This window comes from Eurytemora carolleeae, unplaced genomic scaffold (assembly GCF_000591075.1).
Source record: "Eurytemora carolleeae unplaced genomic scaffold, Eaff_2.0 scaffold556, whole genome shotgun sequence".
Classification (NCBI taxonomy): Eukaryota; Metazoa; Arthropoda; class Copepoda; order Calanoida; family Temoridae; genus Eurytemora; species Eurytemora carolleeae.
Window position 1 is genome coordinate 146,381 of NW_019402189.1, and position 23,441 is coordinate 169,821.

At 32.5% G+C, this 23,441-nt stretch overlaps 2 protein-coding genes across 2 annotated transcripts; one reads left to right on the forward strand and one right to left on the reverse strand.

Moving 5' to 3' along the window:
- Nucleotides 1–223: 223 nt before the first annotated feature.
- On the forward strand, nt 224–8,519 carry LOC111718238 (uncharacterized). The gene is made up of 11 exons (XM_023493783.1): nt 224–361; nt 1,918–1,983; nt 2,667–2,832; nt 2,898–3,004; nt 3,098–4,550; nt 4,603–4,664; nt 5,409–5,470; nt 5,751–5,824; nt 5,880–6,518; nt 6,579–6,735; nt 7,489–8,519. The coding sequence occupies exons 1-11, from the start codon at nt 328–330 to the stop codon at nt 7,660–7,662; spliced, it is 2,994 nt and encodes a 997-aa protein (XP_023349551.1). The 5' UTR covers nt 224–327; the 3' UTR covers nt 7,663–8,519.
- A 4,337-nt stretch (nt 8,520–12,856) lies between these two features.
- On the reverse strand, nt 12,857–21,709 carry LOC111718245 (glucoamylase ARB_02327-1). Its single transcript, XM_023493792.1, has 12 exons — nt 20,217–21,709; nt 20,026–20,153; nt 19,840–19,950; nt 19,722–19,789; nt 18,026–18,113; nt 16,611–16,666; nt 15,629–15,672; nt 15,366–15,396; nt 15,099–15,144; nt 14,635–14,706; nt 13,631–13,708; nt 12,857–12,990 (listed from the first exon to the last, which is right to left on the reverse strand). The coding sequence occupies exons 1-12, from the start codon at nt 21,686–21,688 to the stop codon at nt 12,926–12,928; spliced, it is 2,259 nt and encodes a 752-aa protein (XP_023349560.1). The 5' UTR covers nt 21,689–21,709; the 3' UTR covers nt 12,857–12,925.
- Between the last annotated feature and the right edge of the window lie 1,732 nt (nt 21,710–23,441).

Genomic DNA, 23,441 nt, shown 5'->3' on the forward strand with positions numbered 1-23,441 from the left:
GTTGTAACTAACTAACTTACTAACTTACTAAAAAATGTGTCCTGAAAATTCTTAGGCATGCTTGTGCGAGATATCTTAATTAGAATGACGAATGAAGACGACAAATAATGTTATCGTTTGTTGACACATTATGATAATATACTTTTTTACTAGACTTATACCATTTTTAAAGAATATTTCTTCTGTTAAGCTCAAAATTAATAAGTTAAATAAAAAACATGATAACATTTAAATGTTTGGACTTTCAAGAACTGTATACAATTACTAAGTGCTTTGTTTATCTGTTACGAGACCTTGCAGCTTTACAACAAATATATCTCAAGTCCAATGGATTTAATGGAATCCTTTATCCCAATAGAAGGTATTCAAACCATCACTTTAAGTTCCACAGTTTTAAATAAAACTATACATATTAACCTAACCTAACCCTCAAATAATACAACAATAAACAGCTGGCGTAGGTCCGATATTGCAGTATAGGTCAGAAAGTTAGTAGGTCTGAAGTTCAGTATAGGAGGGATGCAGTTGCGTATAGAAAATGTAACATTACCTTTCGTTTGCATTGTTATGTGACACAATATGATAATTTACTTTTTTACTAGAGTTATACCATACCAAGTTAAATAAAAAACATGATACCATTTAAATGTTTGGACTTTCAAGAACTGTATACAATTACTAAGTGCTTTGTTTATCTGTTACGAGACCTTGCAGCTTTACAATAAATATCTCTCAAGTCCAATGGATTTAATGGAATCCTTTATCCCAATAGAAGGTATTCAAACCATCACTTTAAGTTCCACAGTTTTAAATAAAACTATACATTGTAGCATATACCAGTCTGGAGAGAGCATGTGCAATGTGCATTGCATTCTCATCTGTTCAAAACTCTGCATTTAAGACACAAAACCTCCCCATACACCAGTCCGGTGAGAGCATGTGCAATTGCAATATTGCATTCTGATCAGTTCAGAGCTCTGCATTGCGCTGATAATGTGCCTGCTCTCATCAAGCTGGTGCAACAACAAGTAGTTATATTTAAAACAGTGAATGCCATTGAAGAGGGGAATATTCTTTCAAAGTGAAGGTGCTCTGATTAAATCAAGAAAATACTAAGTTCGGAAATGTTGTATTGTAGACAAAGAGAATAGAATATATATTAGAGTGGAATTTACTAGAAAAAAGTGTAAAACGGCCATTTTGTTGTACTGTTTCCATACTGCAGGTGTGCTTCACATATTTGCGCTATATAACCTTTTGGGCCCTGAAACATCATTTTATAGAAAATCTAAAATTAATATTAAAAAAACCAAATTATGAAAGAGGCTGGTTTCATAATTGACCAATAATCATTTCACAGACTCTATGCCTTTGATTTTACAAACGATGATTTTCCATTATAACTATAAATCAAATGATTTTTTATTCACCTAATTTATTATGAAGTTTATTTAACAGTTTTAAAAAATTCGAAATTGAAATGGATAGTCTAGGGAACATACTGTATTAATGTACTCTACTGCATATAATTTGTGAACTTTTACATGATTTGTACACTTTGAATTCCCTTTCAGGCTGAAAGGGACTGACAAAATTCATACCGAGGGATTCGCTAAATTCCAGGCTAATATATATTCTTTTCTCTTTTATTATAAATCTCTTCAGAAAGCACTAAATATAGTGGTCTGACAGATTAAGTAAAATACATTACATACTCATGATTTCCGAATTTGATTATGGAAGTTATTGAAAATGTTCTCTATGTCAATGAAAGATCTCAGAAATTAATGTCAGTTATTTTTCTCGTTTTTAAACATTTTTAATCATTCCAAATTTCCATTGAAGATAATAATTTTAGACAATGTGGATTAGTAATATCTCTTAAATCAGTTCCGCCTTCTGAGCTTGATATTTTAGATGCAGTTCCTAACCTTAAACTCTCTTTCTGCAATAAGATTTCAGCTAGAACCTGCATTTTCTCAGGTTACCATTCTTTACTAAAATTGGTTCCACTCAAATAGATTATCAAGTACAATAGGTGGCAACAGAGGAATGAACCAATTATACACGTCACAAGTGTCAAATATAACAAGGAAAACGAAATTGTTTTACATATAGTTGACATGATTAAATAAAAAATTGTAAAAACATAAACTAAAGAACACATAAAATTGCACTTATTTTACTGTAAGAAAAGCATTTTATTCTAAAATTATCACTATTATTGATAATTTTGTTTGACACAAAAACTGAATTGACACTTGTGACGAAAGAATACAACTGTACTGAGAGTGTACAAATTCTATGTTGCCATCTATTGTACTAGAATCTATTTGGTCCAACTTAATATAAATACAGAAACCACACTGCCATGCAAGAAATCATATCTTTGTAAAGACTCAATTCCTTTCTTGTTTTTTGTTAATGTAGTATTAAACACAGATCTGGCACACATTCTCTGGGAGGCCCTTACAAATCCAGATGTCCCAATCTAGAGTGAGGGTTATCAATCCTAATTTAACTCTTATTTTTGTTTATTTGCTCTAATAGTAAAGATTTAAAACAAAACTTCATTTGAAAGATCCTGGACTCCTTCTTTGATATCTATATGAAACAAAGCCTAGAGGACATTAATAAATAATCAATTTTGATCTAGCTCTCTTTAGGAAATGAACAAAATTCGACAGAGACGGGGACTGATTTCAAAGATATACTTGAACAAGGGATTGATGTTACTGGATTTAGAATATCGGATGCTATCAAAGAAATTCATCTACTTGGTAGAAACACTTCAAATTGGAGAATAAGCCCCTCTCATCAAAATGAATTTAGGTATGAAACTCCAATATTGCGCAACATGCTGTTTTATAATAATCTGTCATTTAACATTTTTTCAGGAGAAAGGTTTATCCTTTCACCCGCAGTTCAAATCTTCTTTGCCAAACCTGGAACAAGAATATTTCAAGATTACAAGCATTTAGAATAGTCCCAAGAGAGTCAACAGGTATATTAATTTGGATGCCAAATGGTTTTAAGTTGGCATTCCTCATTTCTTAGACGTTTAGATAGAATAACTGGTGAAAAACAAACATTTTAGGTCTTGGTTACATGTTTATTCACATTGAGGGTAATTTTCTAGAGAAGTCTTCTAGAAATCAGTTGACTTTTCTTGGAGCAAATGAACATATTACAAATGTTAATTTTGATATAACTTTAACAAGAAAAAAGTCAACAACTGATAAGAAATGTGAAGACAGAGCACCTACATATGATGCATGTATGGAAAAAAGTGCTTTACAATCAATCAATAGTAGTTGCCCCTCAACAAAGAAGTCTGCTTGGTCAGAATGTTCAAAATGTAAAGTTCAGCTTGAGTTCTTAAGTCTATTGAGAACTGAGTCTAGCCAATGTTTACAGGCTTGCACAGAAGTTAGAATAAGAGCAAATGTGTTCCCTATTAATCTTCTAAACTCCCTTTTCCCTCAATCCGACAAGAATCAATCTGGAGTTTATTTTTTTATTTCGCCAGAGGTTATACTTATTGAATTGCACGAAAGCTTTACCTTTGTTTCCATGATGGCTAGTGTTGGAGGATATGTAGGTCTACTCCTAGGTATGTCCCTGTATGGATCTTGGGTAAGTATCTGCCCACTAATCCCTACTAGAAAACTCAAGGAACTCTTAGATAAATCTACAACAGTACTGCTGCTTATACTTATGGGATGTACTTGTGTCATAACTGTCATAAGTGTGATCAGGCTTATAAGTAAGGAGACTGGGCTTGAAGTCAATATACATGATGGCTCACCTAATCTGAGCATATCTTTATGCTCCTTGGAACATATGTATTCATCACCGGAAAATCACTACATTGGCAATACTTCAAATTTTTGGAATAAGGCACTTAATCTCAGGAATAAGTTAAAGGAACTAAACATTACATTCATTACTGGTGAAACCATTGAGATTTTCAATCATAGAAATCTTTCCAACACAAAACACATTTCTTATTCTACCAACATACCAAGATATAAAACCTACATTGAAAACTGTCATACCCTTGACTTGGGACGAGGCTTGAATGAAGTTAAACATATCCAAATGGTTGCTCAGAAAGAGTTTATGGTATATATTCATCTCAATGGACAGCTTCTAGCAATGGATAATCGCCAAGGATTTGCATTTGCCAACAGTTTAACAGTAGAAGAGGTTTATACTGGTGTTTATTCAATGTCAAGGATTGTAACTAGCGTCACAGTGGAAATCTTATCCTTTTTGAAAGTTAAAGAACTGTTACAGGACTCATTACACACATATGATAATTGTGTTTTAGAGGACACTTTAAAATTTCAAGAAACTGCTGGCATTGAAAACTTTCTGATGGTGCCTGTAGGACAATATTTTCCAGCTGGAATATCTGAAGAAACTTTTCAAAACTTAGAGAGACGTTTCTCACAATCATTATCGCAAGGATGTAAAAACAATGTTGAAGTTCTTACAGCCATCTTTAACCAGGAAAAATTTGATGCAATTACTTGTGATGATACGAGGTAGTAAGATATTTTTAACATTATTTTCCATGTTTTTTCATATTTTCTCAAGGTTTGATTGCGAAAATAATCAAGAATTTATTCATGTCAGCAAGGAGATCTTCATGGCAAAAGGTTCATATATTGTATTATATTTTTAATTTAGAAATGAAAAAACATACAATGACAGCACAAATCACACATATCACACAGATAATGTTAAAAAGATGTTGTAGATGTTGAGTTATGCCTAATTTGCAACTCTTTAGCTATCCTTGGTTTCTGCAAACAGAACTTGTGGGTCTATGCAACAGAAACAATGAGGGAACTTGGGAGAATTTAATCGAAACAGAAAAACGATGATTTCTTCCTTTTGTTTAATTTAATGAAGTAATAATAAGGGTTTTTATGGGAAAAAGTACTTCACCTTTAAGTTGAGGCTCTCTTGAAATTATAGGTTCATGGTTACTTCAGTTCTTCAACTTGTGTTAACATATTGCAACCCTTCTTTGGCAAAGAGAGTTTGATTTAAAATTCTCTAAATATTATGTTCCTCAGATCTGGGCCATGGTTTTACCAAAGATATGGCCCCTTTTTCTGAGAGGAAGGATCATGCTCTAGAATGATTTTAAAATAGGAAGAGGATATAGCATCATTTTTAAAGCTTTCAATTTGGTTGGGATTAGTTTTATTTAAAGGCATCTTGCCATTTTAGTAACCATGTACTTTTTTGTATGGATGACGGGGGATGTTTGTAGGTAGGTTAGCAAAGTATACCAAAGAAATCAATTGATGACTATCTTTCCTTAATTTTGTAACTCTGTGGAGAAAATCATGTCGAGGGTTGTAAAGATAACAATAATTCTTTTATAATTGCAGGTCATGAAAATCTGTCCTATAACCTACAAATCAATATACCAAAAACCTTCATCATGAAAGAGGTGAATTTGTACAAAGAACTTTGCATTTGAATTAAACGCCCCAGTTGTGTGGCCAGTGGTACAGCATAAATGATTTTTAAATTGTTGGAAATAGAGCAGAGATTTATTGCTTAAAGGGACTGTAAAGGGAAAAAAGGGAGTATAGTAAAAAAAAAAACAAATATTTAGATCAACCAACCAAATCATTATTGTGGAACCTTTTAAACTCAATATACTTTAAAGTCTAAGATCAGCAGCATTTTGAGATTTGTATTTAAAAGTTGATGATCTTATTTTTTAGGTATGCTTTACATACAACCTGTCACTGTTTATTGCTGAAGTGTGGGGCTGGGTGGGTATAATGCTTGGATTCAGGTTTAACACCATTCATAACATTTACGAGGAATTTATTTTATTAAGACTTGTTTAGTTTCCTGAAAGTTGCAGTGTTAATTCAGAACAGAGTTATACTCTGGAGTAAGAAACTGGGTCGAATAATTTACTGGGGAATGGTCATCAGTCTGGTTGTTTGTATGACCATTGAAATAGTACAATCTTTCCAGAAACTCTCAACTAATCTCACCAGAACAAATGTACAGCATGCTAACTTTTCCTCCATCGATGACTTCTCTGCTACAGTGTGTCGGGTCAATTTTACAGGAGGATCAGACCTTCGTTTAACAGTGAATGGCCAGAAAATCGAAGAGTGGCTTCATCTATCTGAGGAGGAGGATACAGATATATTTCTATGGTTTTACAAAAATGCTTATAAATGTAAATCCTTTCCATTGACAGGGGAAGAGGTTGAATTTACTTACCTCTATGGAAAGGCAATTGGAGAAAGGAATATATTCATAGATGTTCATCAAACAGGGTCCTTTGATACTGATAACTATGCCAGTATTGATAACACCTGGCTTCAATTAAACACTTCTGTAAGACTTGATGCATCACAAATCCATCAGCTGAAGGAAAGGAGTCTATGCTCAGAAAAGGAAAACTTTGATGAGTGCAAGCAAGCCTATTTAAACAAATATCTTGATGTCCCTCCTCAGTGCAGTCAAAACAAGTAAATATTTATTTTATATTCAATTTTTGAAAACTTCAAATCAAATTGTAATTTTGTTAGGACCTTCGAGTTAAAAAAATGTGAATCTGATAAAGAGCTTGAGGCAATACCGGCAGTGTATCTTCAATCAATCAACTTTCATCCAAGTCCTTCAACATGCCAATTTCCTTGTAAAGTCTCCTCCTTCCATCTATCCCTTTTAACTGAAGAAAGTACAGTAAGTAAATTTAAACTGGTTGCTTTAAAAATGGATTAGAAAAAAGCAACGGGAGATTGAAATTAGTTCAGCAAGGTTGTGACAGAAGTGGCTGTGCTTCATAGACCACTCAACTAGCTCAACAAAGATCACTTTAGTTAGATTTTTCCAGGGGGCGCTAGTGCTGGACATGTTCAGAATTTTTACAAACCATTTATAAACAGTTAAAATTGCTTACCATTACCAGTTTTTTAGGCAGCCGTTTTTTTCTTAGCTAAATGATTTGTTTTTTGGTGTTAACATTGTTTTTTATTTTCTGTTCTTTTTAAATGAATGGTTATTTTTGTTCATTAATGATTTTAAAATAATTAGTTTTTTGCCATTTCATTTTTATTTATAAGAAGATAATCATGAAAATAAGAGGGAGGCTTTTTTAGAAAATTTTTACTTGATATAAACTAAGATAAATCAAAGCAATGTCAATTGTTTGGTTTGTTTTGCCTGAAATTTTTTGTCAGAGCAAAATTGTTGCATAGTGTAGATAGAAGCAAGCTTGCCTAGAATACAAATTAGAAGGTTGCCTAGAATTTTATGGAGCCTTTTAAGTTTTTAAAACCCCAAACCTTGAATGCTAAAAACTATGACAAAGTTTTTGAACTAAAAGCAAATTCGAACTGCTTTAAGGGGTTTTATATTTTGAGCAAAATATTATTATAGTGTGTAAATGTACATTGTTTGCTGTATATGTACAATACAAATTTTTACATTTAATAGGATTGGAAGTTTAAGAAACTGATTATCAAGCTCCCTCATGAGGTTGAGGTCTTCAAGAGTCAATACATTTATACTGTTTGGGACTTTGCCATAGAGTTGGGAAGTTGGGTTGGAGTTCTCTTTGGATATTGCTTTCTCGATCTTGTTGGAGCAATTATGGACTTGATTTCATAGCCTAGCACTATTAAGCAGTTATGGACTTGATTGCATAGCCTAGCACTATTGAGCATTTATGGACTTGATTGCATAGAACTTTTGGAGCGCTTATGGACTTGCAATATAACAATTAGAGCACTATGGATTTGATTGGATATAAACTATGAGCAATTATGGACTTAATTTCAAAGATTTATTGGAGTGCTTATTGACTTAATTGCATAGATCTATTGGAGCAGTTATGAACTTAATTACATAGACTGCTAGAGCATTAAGGACTTAATTGCATTGAACTATTGGAGTACTTATAGATGTTAATGCATAGCACTTTTGAAGCACTTCGGATTTTATTGGATATAAACTATTGGATCAATAATGAATTTAATTCCATACAACTATTGGAGCACTTATGGATTTGATTGGATGGAATAATGGACTTGATTGCTTATAAATATTGGAGCACTACAGATTTGATAGGATATAAACTATTGGAGCACTTATGGGCTTAATTCCATAGAACTATTGGAGCAGTTATAGACTTGATTGGATGGAATTATTGGAAAAATTATGGAGTGAAAGAGTAATAGTTGTGGACTGGTGAAACTGAAACTGGATATACAGTGATACCTGTAAAGCTGCAGAATGGTCAGATTACATTTAAGCAGTTTTATGTGTATTTGATGTTTATTTGTTCAGCTAAATTTGTAACTGTTATAGCTTGATATTTGTCTGTGTTGCAGTATACACGACCAATTAGGGTGTTAATTCGTCTTAATTGAATAATTCTAAATTATAACTTGTTCTCAACAGTTGTCTTCATATACCACACTTTTATTGATCTCTCTGTAAAAATCAACTTTTTTTACATTCTTTCACATTTACTACTTTACATCTATATTCTTAACACTTTAAATATAGATATTAAAAAGCTCACTCTATCAATTATTAAAATTTTATTTAAATCATTCTGAGTCTTAAACTAAAGAATGAAAAGTTCTGACTTACATTTTAAGTTTCAGCTTAAATGCCAGATCTGACTTAATTTAAACCTGAAATATAACCCTGGGGTTAAATATTTAACTCGCCAAAATCACCAAGTTACAATTTAAACCCAGGGTTAAAATTTTGAAATCCTGCATTTTTCCTATTTGTCTATTAATCAATCATCATTCAGCTGAGAAAGCAGCATTCAACGATATATGTAAAAGTGAAAACCTTAATTGAAGAAATATCACGTATTAGATTAATTATTTTTTGCATGTAACTGGAAATATGTTTTGTTTTTGGTTACATAAATTATTTAAAATTAAAAAAACAGCTGATAAGCGATGGTTACGTAATATCTCTCCGTAAGTCCTCTTCTCTAATTGGTTCAGATTGTTCAGGAAAATTAAAATTTACTTTCAAGGTTAAATTGAGAGTTTAATTATTAAGTAGCAAGTTATTATTTAACTTAAGCTATAACTTAATATTTACGCATTCTTTAGTTTTAGACTCTGTTTCCATAGATAAATAAATAAACATAGATAGCTTATGTACGTAAAATCACCAAGAATTTTACAGTCCGCGAACTCATACTTCTAGGGGTCAAAGTGTACTTCAATGATAAGCAGGGTGGTTTGGTGTTTTAATGGATTTCATAGAATAGTGTGTAAAATAACTCCGGGAATGGAACTATTTGTACAACAATATTTCAATGAGCAATATATCATATTGACAAGAACTGAAGTTAGTTATTCTAACTTAAATTTCTATCTACAGAACTCATGTACACCACAAGTACTCAATGACATAATAACAGCCAATGTTTACAACCGACCTAGTTAATCTATATACTAGGAATATCTTTAAAACATCTCTGTACATTTATATCTTTCAAGATGAAAAATGTCATCTTATGCGCAATCTATCTTTATCTATGTCTGTTTCTCTTATTAAATATAATTATCCCATTTTTTATGTAGATTTCCACCAGTGTGAAAATCCTTATAAAGAAAGTTATGCATCACTAAAAAAATGTTCTAGATGTGTTAAAAAATTGTTTACTATAAATTTATTTTATTACATGATGACCCAGACTATTATAGACATCATTTACTCAGTTTGGAATTGATGAGACCAGATTCTCCAGGGTCTCAAGGCTGATGTTTCTCCAGATTCTCTTCAGTATAGCTTTTTCACTTTTTTCACCCATTTAGAGGCAAAACAGTCTGATGCATTATTTTTTTTACATTTTTTCAAATTTCCGTTCTTAACTCTAAACTCCATATTAATTCCTATCACTGAAAGCTCTGGTTCATTTGAAGTACTGTACTGACTTTCAAGCAGCTAGGTCAAGTTATACAGTATACATAGAGTAAAGTGTGTTATTTGGTTATATTTTTAAAATTGCCGAATTTGGTTATACTTTAACCATTTAATAGTAGTCTAACCCATAGTATGAGGCGAAGAGTCTACCAGAGAGCTTTGGCTTTCTTCAATTAATTTTTTAACAATTTATTTTTGATTTAAAAATTTTCTTAGTAAGATTTGAAAAAAGCAGTGAATTTTTTTCCGACCGTAATATCTTTTTTATCTGATCATACATCTGTTTACTGTTCTTTTATTTTAGATCTACAATTGTAGACAAGGGAAAAATGAATTTTTACACATAATTCTGTTTCATATTTTTATTTAATTTGATATCTTAGTGCCAGAAATATCAAATTAAGTATAATAGAAAGTTACTGTTTGTGAGGAGTAGATATGAGATGTATTTGCAGTTTTCAATATTGTTTTCTGATCTATGGAATCTAACTCAGCCACTGTGAAGGTTTGCTTCAAACTCAATTTCCTCAATATTCTTGCAGGTTGGAAAAAAGTCACTGCACCAAGCAAGGTTTGAAAATTCTGAGGATATTCATTGTGTCAGAATTCCAACTTTATAATTGATGACAAATGGGGTATGAAAGATTAGGAAAGTACTTTCGACAAAAAAATCTTGATTTTTGTAAAATCATCCCGGACACAGTGTTTCAAAATAACGCTGCCGACAGAGTATAAATTGGTATTATAGTTCATGGTGCACAAACTATCAGGATTCTACTTCCTATGTTTCCCTTTTCCTTGTTTCTGGTAAGAGGGAAGGGGAAGAAGTTATTTCACACAGGATTCTATTCAGCCACAAGAAACTGGAGAGAGTGGTATATGAACCTGACTGTTCTGAGCTCCCTTAATGCTTGCACACATAGAACCAGATTCAATTGAAAGAATTAAAGTCTTTCCGAAGAGTTTGGATACTTCGGATAATAGCTACCCAGGCTTGTTATTAAGGAGTTGTTAAAATAAATTCGAAATATAAGGAAGACGATTGTACCGACTCAAATGCCTCTGTTAATTCTGTAGATGTGTGTGTACGCAGGATCCATTTCCGCAATGAAGCAAGCACACCACACATGTCAAATCCCCATCGAAATTCCTAAAATAAAATCAATTTGAATTTTAATGACCTCTAATGTGTGTACTGCCATGTTATTTCACACATGGTTCTGTTCAGCCACAAGAAACTGGAGAGAGTTGTATTAGAACCTGAATGTTCTGAGCTCCCTTAGTGCTTACACAAACCAGATTCAATCAATAGAATTAACGTCTTTCCGAGGAGTTCGGATACTTAATAACAGCTAACCAGGCTTGTTATTAAGGAGTATATTTAAAGCTGCCAGTAACAAAATCTGGATTCACCAAGATAAAAACCTCCATTCTCCAGGTTTATACAGCGCTAAAAGATTAATTCAGGCCTTCAATGTTTCTTGTTGTTCCGTTTATTTCTTTTCCATAAATGTGCAGGGGGTGTATACCCCCTATACATCCCTGGCTAAAGTTTTTCTAGTTTGCCATTTCTCTCTCTCACCCTGTATCTCTGAGTACTTTTAGAAGCGCTGAGCCAGAGCCAGTTATTGCTCCTCTGAAAGCTAGATATGTATATTGATTCTTCCATTCATTAGTATCAACCATTATTTGTTCTTTTTTTACTTGTAAATATATTTTTTACTATACTCTGTAAACTTATTCAAATCAGTTTTAGGCTTTATATTTCCTTTTTCTTCGACCACTTTTAAATGGTAACATGGTGACAGCTGTGGGATGCGAACCCACAGCTGTCACCATGTTACCAAGGAAATATAAAGCCTAAAACTGATTTGAATAAGTCTACAGAGTATAGTAAAAAATGTGTTTACAAGTAAAAAAAGAACAAATAATAGGCAAGGGCTGTTGCAATGCTGTTAAAGGACGAGCTTTCTTTTCATTTGGAATTGCATGATACACTTGTGCCACGTCTAAAGTTGAAACAAATTTTGACGATCCTAATAAAGTTTAAATGTCTGAAATGTTAGGGGTAGGGTAAGAATCATCTACCGTTAATTTATTGACCCTGCGGTCCCGGTCTTCTTTGTGACCGGGACCAGAGGTGATGCCCAAGGTTAGTTGATCCCTGATCCAATCCTCTAACGTAGAGGTCTTACTCTTTGTCTGCCTTGCTTTGCACCGGGCATTATTGAGCTCACACTGGTTACAATACCTATCTTTTAACCATAATATCATTGCAAGTAGAGATGTTAGCCTAACCAAGAATTACTTCTTACTAGAATATTATTATCAGGTTTGTATATCTTTAGTCGCAAAATTTTTTTCTTCACTCAAAATTATGTCTATTAAAATGCAAAATAAAAAAATTATAATAGGAGCAAACCTGGGATTCTCAGGCTCCTGTGGGATATCGTCGTTTTCAGATTGGTTGCGTATTTGTTGAATATGATCTGTTTAATATTTAACTTTTATACAAAATTGCATATATATGAATTTTGTATAAATTTGACACAGTTTTATATCATTTCTTGAGACAGAAACATCAGATAGATGTCTTATTTGTATCGTTCAACGCCTGAGATTCTCAGGTTTCATTCTATACCCCCTTTCATTAAAAGCGAATGTTTAGAATAAACAAGTTTAGTTACTTAATGGAAAATTTTTACCCTGATCGAGAGAAGATATATGCAAAAATAACAATAAACGAAATTGACGAGTTGACAACACTACATTTATAGATTTCAGCAAAAAAATCTATTCAAGCAATTAAAACTTTGTTTTGTAATTCTTTTTAACTTTTCTGTCTTTCTACACAATACAGAGTCCTAATACGAGATTTAAAACAATCATTATTTAAGACAATTGATTAGAAATAAGTACAAATGTTTATTTGTTCAAGTGTATCAAGTGTTAAGGATAAATATGAAAATATTATCTAAGCACACGTAACTTTAAAGGTAGGATCAATTGACCAATTGTTGTTATCATCATACTCCCATCCTTGAAAAAAATCAATAATTATTTTGTTCTAAATCACTAAAAATGACAGTTGAGAGATGGTCAACTTACATCTTTGATGGCTACCTAAAGACAAAATCTACATTAAAAAAAATTGAAAGGTCTTTTGAACTTTCCATGAAAATTGAAAAGCTAACAGTTTATGAAATTCCTTTTCGTGAATGACAAAGCTACAATTGTCTTTAGACTGTCATTAATGACAACGCTACAATCGTCTCTTGACTGTCATGAACAACAACCTATCAATCATCTTTTGACTGTCATAAATGACAACTGTCAATCATCTTTCCACTGTCATTAACGATGACCTGTCAATCATTTTTCGTCTGTCATGAATGTCAACCCTTCAATCATCTTTCGACCATCATGAACGACGTCCTGTCAATCGCCTATAGAATGCCATGAACACTCTGTCAATCCTCTTTCGACCATGAATGATCGGCGTGTCAATCATATTTCAACCATTATGAAGGACAACCTGTCAGTCGTTTTTTGACCGTCTTGAAGGAAAATTGTGAATCATCTTTTACCACTATGAACGAAGTCCAATTGTTTTTCAACTGTCATTAAAGACGACCTGTCAATTAAAATGTCTGTAAAAAACGCAATTAAAAAATTTTACCTTCATTTTCTGGGCAGTCTGGACTATTTGTATTTGTTACATGACCCAACTCAGACATACTTGAGGCAATTGTCCAGCCTAAAGAAAAAACATAGTTCATAATTAATTCATAGTAAATAACAAATATTTAATTAATAGTTTAACCCACTAGATGTAGCATTGTTTATTACAAATATTTAGTTTTTAGTTTACCCGTTAGATGAAGTATTGTTTATTACAAAGATTTAGTTTTTAGTTTCACCACTAGATGTAGCATTGTTCATTACAAATATTTAGTTTTTAGTTTCACCGCTAGATGTAGTATTGTTTATTACAAATATTTAATTTTTACTTTAACCCACTAGATGTAGCATTTTTTATTACAAATATTTAGTTTTCAGTTTACCTGCTAGATGTAGCATTGTTTATTACAAATATTTAGTTTTCAGTTTACCCGCTAGATGTAGTATTGTTTATTACAAATATTTAGTCTTTAGTTTACCTGCTAGATTTAGCATTGTTTATTACAAATATTTAGTTTTTCGTTTCACCACTAGATGTAGTATTGATTATTACAAATATTTAGTTTTTCGTTTCACCACTAGATATAGTATTGTTTAATACAAATATTTAGTTTTTAGTTTCACCGTTAGATGTAGAATTGTTCATTACAAATATTTAGTTTTTAGTTTCACCGTTAGATGTAGAGTTGTTCATTACAAATATTTAGTTTTTAGTATACTTGCTAGATGTAGTTTTGTTTATTACAAATATTTAGTCTTTAGTTTACCTCCTAGATGTAGCATTGTTCATTACAAATATTTAGTTTTTAGTTTCACCGCTAGGTGTAGCATTGTTCAATACATATATTTAGTTTTAGTTTAGTTGATATATTCTTGTGAACAGTTATTCGGTTAATTTAGCTCTTTGAAAAGATGCTATTATAGGTTTAAAAATCTCTCTGTACATTTCTGTACTATGCTTTATTGTACACTCTGCTTTACTGAACTATACTGTATACGGACCTTCATAATGATGAGGAATATCCTGAAGATAGTAGAGATAATAATCTCCCTTCATGTACACAGGCTGCCCGCCTGAATATAAAATAACAGAGATATGAAAAGAAGAGATTTTTTTCAAAAAAGTGTACTTAGCCCCCCGCTTGGATCAGTTAGATCTATGGTTCTGGGGAGTTTTCAGGCACCAACAGGTGTGGAGGACCCCTCCCCCTGGAAACAAAAAAGCCCCCTTCCTTTTACCAAATTTCTGTGTACATCCCTGATTATAGTCTCTCCATATAAAAATTCTACTCTGTGATTCAAGTCTAGTAATAGGCTACTTGGTTTTAATACAAAAACATGGCGGCAAGAACATTTTAGCTTATATTGTTAAACACATAAATATATTCATTTTCGATGTCGTGGCGGGCTTCTAATCAAGCTTCAAGTTTTTAATCTATCTAACCAATAAGAAATATATTTCTGACCTTTCTTAAGCTGTGTTTGTTGATATACTCCCAAAAGTTCAGGAAACTGAGTTCAAAAGTTTAATAAAAAATGTATTCAATTGACACTTGTCAACGGTTGCAATGTTTCTTTTCTATTTTGATACAGGAATACGGCATTTTCCCATCATTATCCTAAATATGCATTTCTTGTTGAAGGCCTTTCAAAATTAATTATATGATTTTTAATGTATCAATCAAAAAGAAAAAATTCCAAAATATTTTTTATTCTTTATTTAAGATTTTTTCCTTGTCTTCTACGGCTCCTTTAGATTCCAAACTAAAAAAAAAAAATATGAATATGTTTTAAGAATTTTCAGAAAATTTGCATTTCTAAATTTAAATAATGAAATCTGTCAAGTCGTTTACCCATGTGGCAAATTTTTTGTTGATTTTCTTCATCCTCTTTGAAGTACAAAATATTGGAAAATTTATGTTAAAAAGATTTAGAATTTGCAATGGGTTAGCCTTCTCGAATGATATGTTAGAAATATTTAACTGTATATTATTACCTGACAGAATCACAGCATACAACGTTAGACCCATCACACAAAACCTTAATCATAAATTGCACTGTTTTGCAATTTTGGAGTTTAAAGAGACTGTTCGCGGATAGTTGAAGGGGTTTAGGAAAATAGTAAATCGATTGATACAACTTTTATTTCTATCTGATTTTCCTGTCAAGTGGGCATCGGCAATGTGTATCCTAGAGATTGTTGCATAAAACGTTTTGGGTCAACTCTACACTTGGCAGTCCAGACTAGACGGTACGACTGAATACCGGTTCGGATCATGTGAGTTAAACTCACGAGAAAACAGTTTCAGTTCAAACTATTTTATAGTTTTTCTTTTTCAGCGATATTTCCCTTTAGCCCACTCTGGATCAATGTGTCTGCTAACAATCTAGTTTTAGTTAAGCCGGTCAAACTTTTGAATTGGATCAATGAGAGATTAACATTAACTCATTTAAGTTAGTTTTGTCTAGTAAAAAAGATCCTATAGATTTTGAATTCAATGAATAAATTATTCAACTCTGTTTGCTGGAAATTTATCACGCCTAATTTTTCCCGTTGTGAGGTGATTCAGTGACTTTATCACCCTACAACAGGGTAAAAAAGTAATTTTTCCCCCTGCTATTAAACTTTCAAATTTCATACCTAGTATTCCCGTTGTAGGGTGACGCAAACAGGGAAATTTCTGACTCACAAAGGAATTGAGTTTTTGTCACACAATTAAATTGTCTAATCTCTACATACTTGCAACCTAATGGCGTCCGCCTTGTATATTTCAAACTTAGCTTATTTGATCTAAAAGAAATCATAGTTTGAAATATATAAGGTCTACGACATTGGGTTGCAAAGATATAGGGATAAGAAAATCAGAGATTGTGGCGAAGACTCAATTCCTTCAGATTTGTGGGATTGATATTTTATCCCTTACTGAATTGAGTCTTTGCAACAAACTCTGATTTTAATCCCTAGAAATATAAATTACCTGTGCTGTAGAATCTACAACCCAACTATCCTCTCTCAGCAGAGCCCATTCTTGACCTTTAATTAAATATTTAATTAGACTCACAAAGGTACTCAGTGAACCTCAATCTTATCAATAATGTACAGAGCAGATATCGTCGTTTTTCCTGCTTACAAGGGATGAATTTTAACCGTCAACCGAAAGTCAAAAGCCACATAAAAAATTATTCAAATTTTGAAAAAGAAAAACATTGATAGATTTTTCTTTCTTGATGAGACAAAGCATGAAAGGGTCCCGGTTGTGAATTGGATTGTCAATCTATAAAGTTTAATTGGAAGATCTCTTGAATATACATCTGCAGTCGTCTTCGTTTCTTCAGAGATAAGCGTTAGGACATAAAATCAATATTTACGCAAGTTACGTAAACAAAAACTTTAGATAACAATAAATCTTTTGAAAGGAATTGAGTTTTTGCCCCAAACTCTGATTTTCTAATCCCTATATCTTTACAACCCAATATTGTAGACATTTGATATTTCAAACTTTGAATTCTGTTGGATCAAATAATCTAAGTTTGAAATATCAATTAGGTTTTAACCATCAGGTTGTAAAGATATAGAAAGTTAACAATTTGAGTTTGTTGCAAAAACTCAGTTCCTTTTTCTAGAAAAATCATATTGATTTAGAGGAAAAGTATAAAAGCTTTAAACTGAGGTAAAGTTTTGATTTTTAACAAGCTTTTTAAAAGTTTACAAGTAAACCAAGAGAAGCTGTTAATTGGCAGCATCTCTTGGTTTCCATGTTTATGTGTATCCATGCTGTTTGAACGGTTGGTAGAAATCAATTAAATTGAAATTGATGGTCGTCTTCATATTATTNCTTTACTCGTCTAGGCAAGGATGACTTTGATATTCTCATTCTTCTAAAATTCATTATTTTAAATTCTGTTTTTTCCATCTTGCGGATATGTGCTTTGCAGCGACAAAACAAATGACAATAATTCTAATTCAAATAGAGGTTCTATGACTACCGTAGTGAATGAGACAAGTCGTCTTCACATCCTTTTATCATCCTTTTCTAAAGCTTAAAAAATTTAGCATATTTTTACTTTTGTTAAATATATGATGGCTAGGCTTTCAGGGCGCTTCGTGCCCGTTTTCTATTTTAATTGTGATCATTTTCTTTTTGAATATATTGTAAAACAAAAACAAACAAAAAGTTTGCGGATTTTCTAAAAAATATTTCGTGGATTTTCAAAATTTAATAGAATTTAAATTTTGTCGGAGAATGATTTTGAAACTTCAATCATTCATAAACCTTCCCTGGGGCCATGTTAGGTCCGACACAAAATTTGGTCCTGATCGGTTTAGCCGTTTTGACGTTTATTGGATACAAACAAACAAACAGACAAGCAAAGTATAGATGATTATGCTCACCAGCAGAATCTGCACAATCTCCAGGATTCTCATTTGCAACATCACCAGTGGTATCTTCAGGAGTAGCAGAGAATATCCAGGCTTCATACTTCATAACATTAGAATGATAGATAATCATATGGTAAAATAACCAACTGTCTTATCCCTTGTTATCTGTCGGAAAATGAATTATTTCAATTTTCGCTTATTTTTTCGCAACACTTTTGCATTATTTTTCGAGCAATGTTCGTTTTTTTTTTCGAAATTTTGCATTATACTTTCCTTTTTCGCAAAATTTTCACATTATTTTTTTGCATTTTCTGAAAAATTTTGGCATTTTTGCGAAAAAAGCGAAAATTTGTCGACGAAATGCTAATAAGGAAAAGCTATTAAATATTCGAGGAATTGCGCAGAATTACGCGGAATTGCGCGGATTGCGTGCAACGGAATTGCTTTTCCATCTAAAATTCAATAATTTTAAATGTGACTTACAAGTTTATGCAGCAGAAACAAGAATGGAAATATCTCTGAAGATTTTAAAATGATCGAGGCTTGTTTCAACAGTTTTCAAATTTTAAGTTTCTAGAGGTTTACTACTTCAATGAATAATTTAATATGATACATTTTTCATTTGTTCACATTGAATGAACATTAAAAATAAAACTTTTTTAGTTAAAATTGTAAGGTTTGCTTAATCAAAATGAGATATTTTGCTACAGTGAGAACCAGAACACTATGGTACAGAAAGACAACATTACAGAGTATTTGATGATGTTACAAAGAAAAAAATTTAAATAGTAAGTTATTAGATCACTTATTCCGTTAAAGGGGTCTGCTTGAGTCTAAAATGTCGTCTTTCTGTGCCAGAGTTTTCTGTTTATCATGCTGCATGTGAATATTATAAAATAAAAGATTAAGTTTAAATTCAATTTTCTTAGCATTTGAGACTGAAATGTTAGTTCAGTTTATTGTAATCCACTTCCAAAGTTAAGATTGATTTTTTGTTGTTATACGGAACTGCGCCATAATTAATTGCATTTATTGCGTGCCATAAGGTTTAAATTGAATACTATCAAAAAATTAAAACACAAACGGAAGAAAGTAAGACGCAATTGCGCGCTATAGCGCGCAATTCTGTTGCGTTTATTGCGCGCAATTAAATTTCTCTTGCGCACAAATAAAATTCACTTGCGTTGAAAACTCTAATTACACTGCACATGAATCCCTAAACCAGAAATGTGCCAGGATCACAATGTAAATCTAATTTTACTAGATACATGCTCAAAACAGATACATAATTTTTACATAATGTACATGTAAAAAAAAATTAAGAATGTATTTGCTCCATTTTTAGTCTATCAAATGCTTTTACAAATTTTACAAATTTCTTTACATATTTTTTTCAAAGATCTTTATCACTTAATTTCCTCATTTAATGGGACGTACAGGGTGTCCCACGAAACATGACAGTTAGTGAATAGTTTTGAATGTCTTCTACCAAGTACTTTATTAAATATAAAAGACTTTTGCACTTTATTTCGTTAAAAACATCTTTTTACTTAAATTCATTTTACTTTGAAATCAATTTTGTTATAATAAGATCGCCATATATTTTTTATCATTCTCTTTATTATCAAACAACTTTACTAATTATGGAAGAAGACATTTTAAATTCTATTCCCCAACTGTCTTGTTTCGTGGGACACCCTATATGTACCTTATAATGAATGTCCTCTACATAATGAAGATGTGCTCCACTAGAGATATGCTGAAAAACCTTCCTATCTAAAAAAATGTAAAATATTAATAATCTATTTTCTTTGAATTTAAAATACCTTTGTCATCAGTTGCAATCTGCCTGTAGTTCCCGACAAACTCAGGATATTCAGCGAATATGTTTCCTGTTGACACAAACTTGACAGCATTGCAGCAGGTCTTTGGAGGTTCTACAAATAAACATCACAATTTGTTATTGTTTAGTCTTATTTGATTATCAGACTGATTGAGAAATGAAGAGTTACCTGTAGTTGGTCCATCAGTAGGTCCATCAGTTGGTCCATCTGTGGGTCCACTAGGGGTGGGTCCATCAGGCTTAGTTGTTGTTCCTTCAGTTGGTTCAGAAGTTGTAAAATCTCCTGGGTCCAAGTTCCTAAACATGGATATGAGATAAAAAGTGTAAACACCATAGAAATATAAAAGGTGTTAAACTTACTCTCGTACATGAAGAGCATGGAGTATATTGGCATAGCTCCAGGTTAATCCCTGTGCTGAGGCTTGAACTCCAGTACGCTTGTCAATCTGTTCGTCCATTCTTCCATCCGCATCCTGGACATGGGACCACAAGCTAGTCATCACAGCATCACCTGCACCAACTTGAGCTCTAGCCAGGTCACTGGCAGTAGCACCTTCCTTGAGGTTCAAAAGGCTCATCCATTCCTTGTTAGCCGAGTATTTGAGCGTGTAATCTCCTCTTTGCCTCACACTCTTCAAAGTGGCTTTACCTCCCAGGTAAAACAGCTCTCCTAGAACAGCAGTAAGGAGCTGCCAAGGGTTTCCTCCTGCATAGGAATCTCCAGGATAGCGTCCAATTAAGAGTCCTGGAAGACCAGCATAGATTTCTTCTTGATTGATTGGATATTCTCTACAAAATGCTTTTGCTAAAACTTTAATTGTTGCTGCGGCTTCCTCAGACTCTGGGGGAAACAGATATTCTCCAAAGGTTGCGATTGAATGAATAACTGCGCCATCATATGGACGATTAGTTGATTCATACAGAAATCCATCCTTCCAGTGAGACTTAGTTGCTGTTGCAATTTCATCTGCTTTGGTTCTATAAGCAGCACCACTCTCCCCAATCATATCAGCAAAGTCAGCTGCAACATTGAGGGAATAAATGTAAGCCATCCGATTGAAGAAAAAGTCATCAGACCTCACCTCCTCCCATAAATCACAGCCAAGCTCTTTCCAGTTTTCAGTCACCCATGCCATGTCAAACTTAACAATCTCCCAAATACTTGATGGATCTCCCTTGCCTGTCTCTGCCAGGATCATTCCCCATTTAGACATGGCCATGGCCCTAAGGGCTGGTCCATCAGTCTGCGGTCTGCACCAACCTCCTGTGTAGGGTTCTCCATCAGGAATTGTAAACTTTGGCTCAATTCTCACATCAATTCCATTCGGATCAGTCTTATGCTGAACTTTGGCAACCCAAGCTGCATAGCCATCAAGCTCTACTCGTACTTTATCATAATCATTATCATTAATGTCAAGCCATGCTTTGATGCTTAGTCCTGCATCTCTCATCCAGTGATAGTAGTAAGATCCTCCGGGTGTTTCTTGGTCAGGGGCAGCAACTACAGCACCAGAGCCATCAATGTTAAGATTAGCAAGATAGTTATCATACATGATATCATAGTACTCCTGAGTGAATCCTGGATCTGCTGCGAACCAAACTATATCATCACAGGGATCTGGAGGTGGTTCATATTCACTGTTATAGAAGCACCAAGGAATGTCTTTGAAGGATCCATTTCTTGCAGCAGGTTCCCAACAGCAACCGTCAGCTTCACAGCTAGCCTGGGTCGTTCCACTGAAACCGCAATCATATTTATCAATGTTATCAATATTACAGAGATCCTGAGACAGGCATCTTCCCACCAGTAGAGCAAACACAAGTGCTCTCATTCTGAGACAAAGATGAACTGATGTCAGGAATTTTTATCTTTATGAATGTACTTAAATAAATAGATGAAGATAACAGAAGATAAAAACATCTATATTAGATATTATACATTTAAAAAAATGTGATTGCATATGATTTCTTTTGTAATCTTAGCCTTTCTTGAATCACGGAGTTCATTTATGGAAAAATGCAAGAAAATACTTCTATGCTCAGAGTAGTAAAATAATTATTTTATTTTATTTCACTATGTTTCATTTGTTAATTGCTGCTGTAAGTTTGCTGAATCACTATTTAGTTTAGAAATAAAAGGCTTCACATTTTAAAGTCAACCATTAATGTAAATATTAAAAACTAGAAAATTTGAAATTTATCATAGCAAAAAATATGTTAAAGAAGAAATATTAATATTCATAAAGTTAATTTAAAATCAAGTCTAACTTTATACAGTTTATGTTAAGAGATTTGAATTGGAAAGAATCAATAAATTTTATTTTTATCTTATACAAAATTGCATATATATGAATATTCATATAAATTTGACACAGTTTTATATAAATTTTTTCGAAACAGGAACATTAGATAGATTTCTTATATGTATCATTCAACGCCTGAGATTATCAGGTTTCAGCCTATATAACCCCCTTTCATTTTTCCTTTACAGTCTCTTTCAGTTAGACAGGGAAGAGAAACAACTTGTTCTGTGTCTGTATTCGGACATTCCTCATTTTTCTAAGTACAACAGTATGAAATAAAAAAAAAATTTGAAAAAAAATTCTTAACAAAAATATCTAAAATATCTAAAGTATGCATCACCAACACTACATCAAAAAACCAATTACAAAGACGATATCAACATCGTAACTGAATTCCGATGTTTATTAGGACACCCTGTATTTGTGTGCAAAATTGTCTACAGAACAAAAATCACTTAGATTTAAGTTGTTCAATTATAATCATAAATAATATTCAGCTACAGTGAAACCCTTAATAACGAATACATCGAAAGAATTCATCAAATGTCGTATTCTTCACTTTCTGATAATGGAATGTTGCAGATATTTAGTTTTTTAATTAAATGATTATATGGAACTCTTTAAAACTGTTCCCGCATATTCATGGATATTTATTTATTTTCGCAAATACTGAAATTTACGTAATATAGTATAGTAGTATAGATGTATTCGTTATTAAGGGTTTCACTGTACAATGCTTTCATTTAATACTAAGGAAGATGTAGTAGTATAGATGTATTCGTTATTAAGGGTTTCACTGTACAATGCTTTCATTTAATACTAAGGAACAAATAAACGTAAATGTATCTGTTTATTGAAGTTTAAAAATGTTCAAAGTAAAAACGAAACCTTTGTTATTTTGGCAAATGTTAACCTGAAAGATTTATTATTTAGATACATGTAACTTTAAAGGTAGGATCAATTGACTAATTGTTGTTATCATCATACTCCAATCCTTGAAAATAAAATCTATTTATTACAAAAAAATATTTCAAGATGTATGCAGTCAGTAACAGTAAACTCCGGAATAGGAAGACGACTTAATAACAATACGTAAGTGTATTTGATGTTGTTATAAAGCAAATAATTTTACTACACACTTATTAAATCACAAATCAATTGAAATGGGTCTGTTTACACTGAATAATTTCTGTTTCTCGTGCTCATTAGACAATCTGAAGTCTTAATTTAAGTTTAAAAGTCGTCTTCCTATTCCAGAGTTTTCAGGTTATCACTGTAGTAT

Excerpts from the sequence above, each read along its gene's own strand:
- LOC111718238 (XM_023493783.1), top strand. The coding sequence starts at position 328 with ATGGATTTAATGGAATCCTTTATCCCAATAGAAG. Across the intron at positions 4,551-4,602 it reads ATTACTTGTGATGATACGAG|GTTTGATTGCGAAAATAATC; the intron begins GTAGTAAGATAT and ends TATTTTCTCAAG. Across the intron at positions 6,519-6,578 it reads CCTCAGTGCAGTCAAAACAA|GACCTTCGAGTTAAAAAAAT; the intron begins GTAAATATTTAT and ends TAATTTTGTTAG.
- LOC111718245 (XM_023493792.1), bottom strand. The coding sequence starts at position 21,688 with ATGAGAGCACTTGTGTTTGCTCTACTGGTGGGAAGATGCCTGTCTCAG. Across the intron at positions 15,397-15,628 it reads GTATGCTGTGATTCTGTCAG|TTTGGAATCTAAAGGAGCCG; the intron begins GTAATAATATAC and ends TTTTTTTTTTAG. Across the intron at positions 12,991-13,630 it reads AGACTGCCCAGAAAATGAAG|GATGGGAGTATGATGATAAC; the intron begins GTAAAATTTTTT and ends ATTTTTTTCAAG.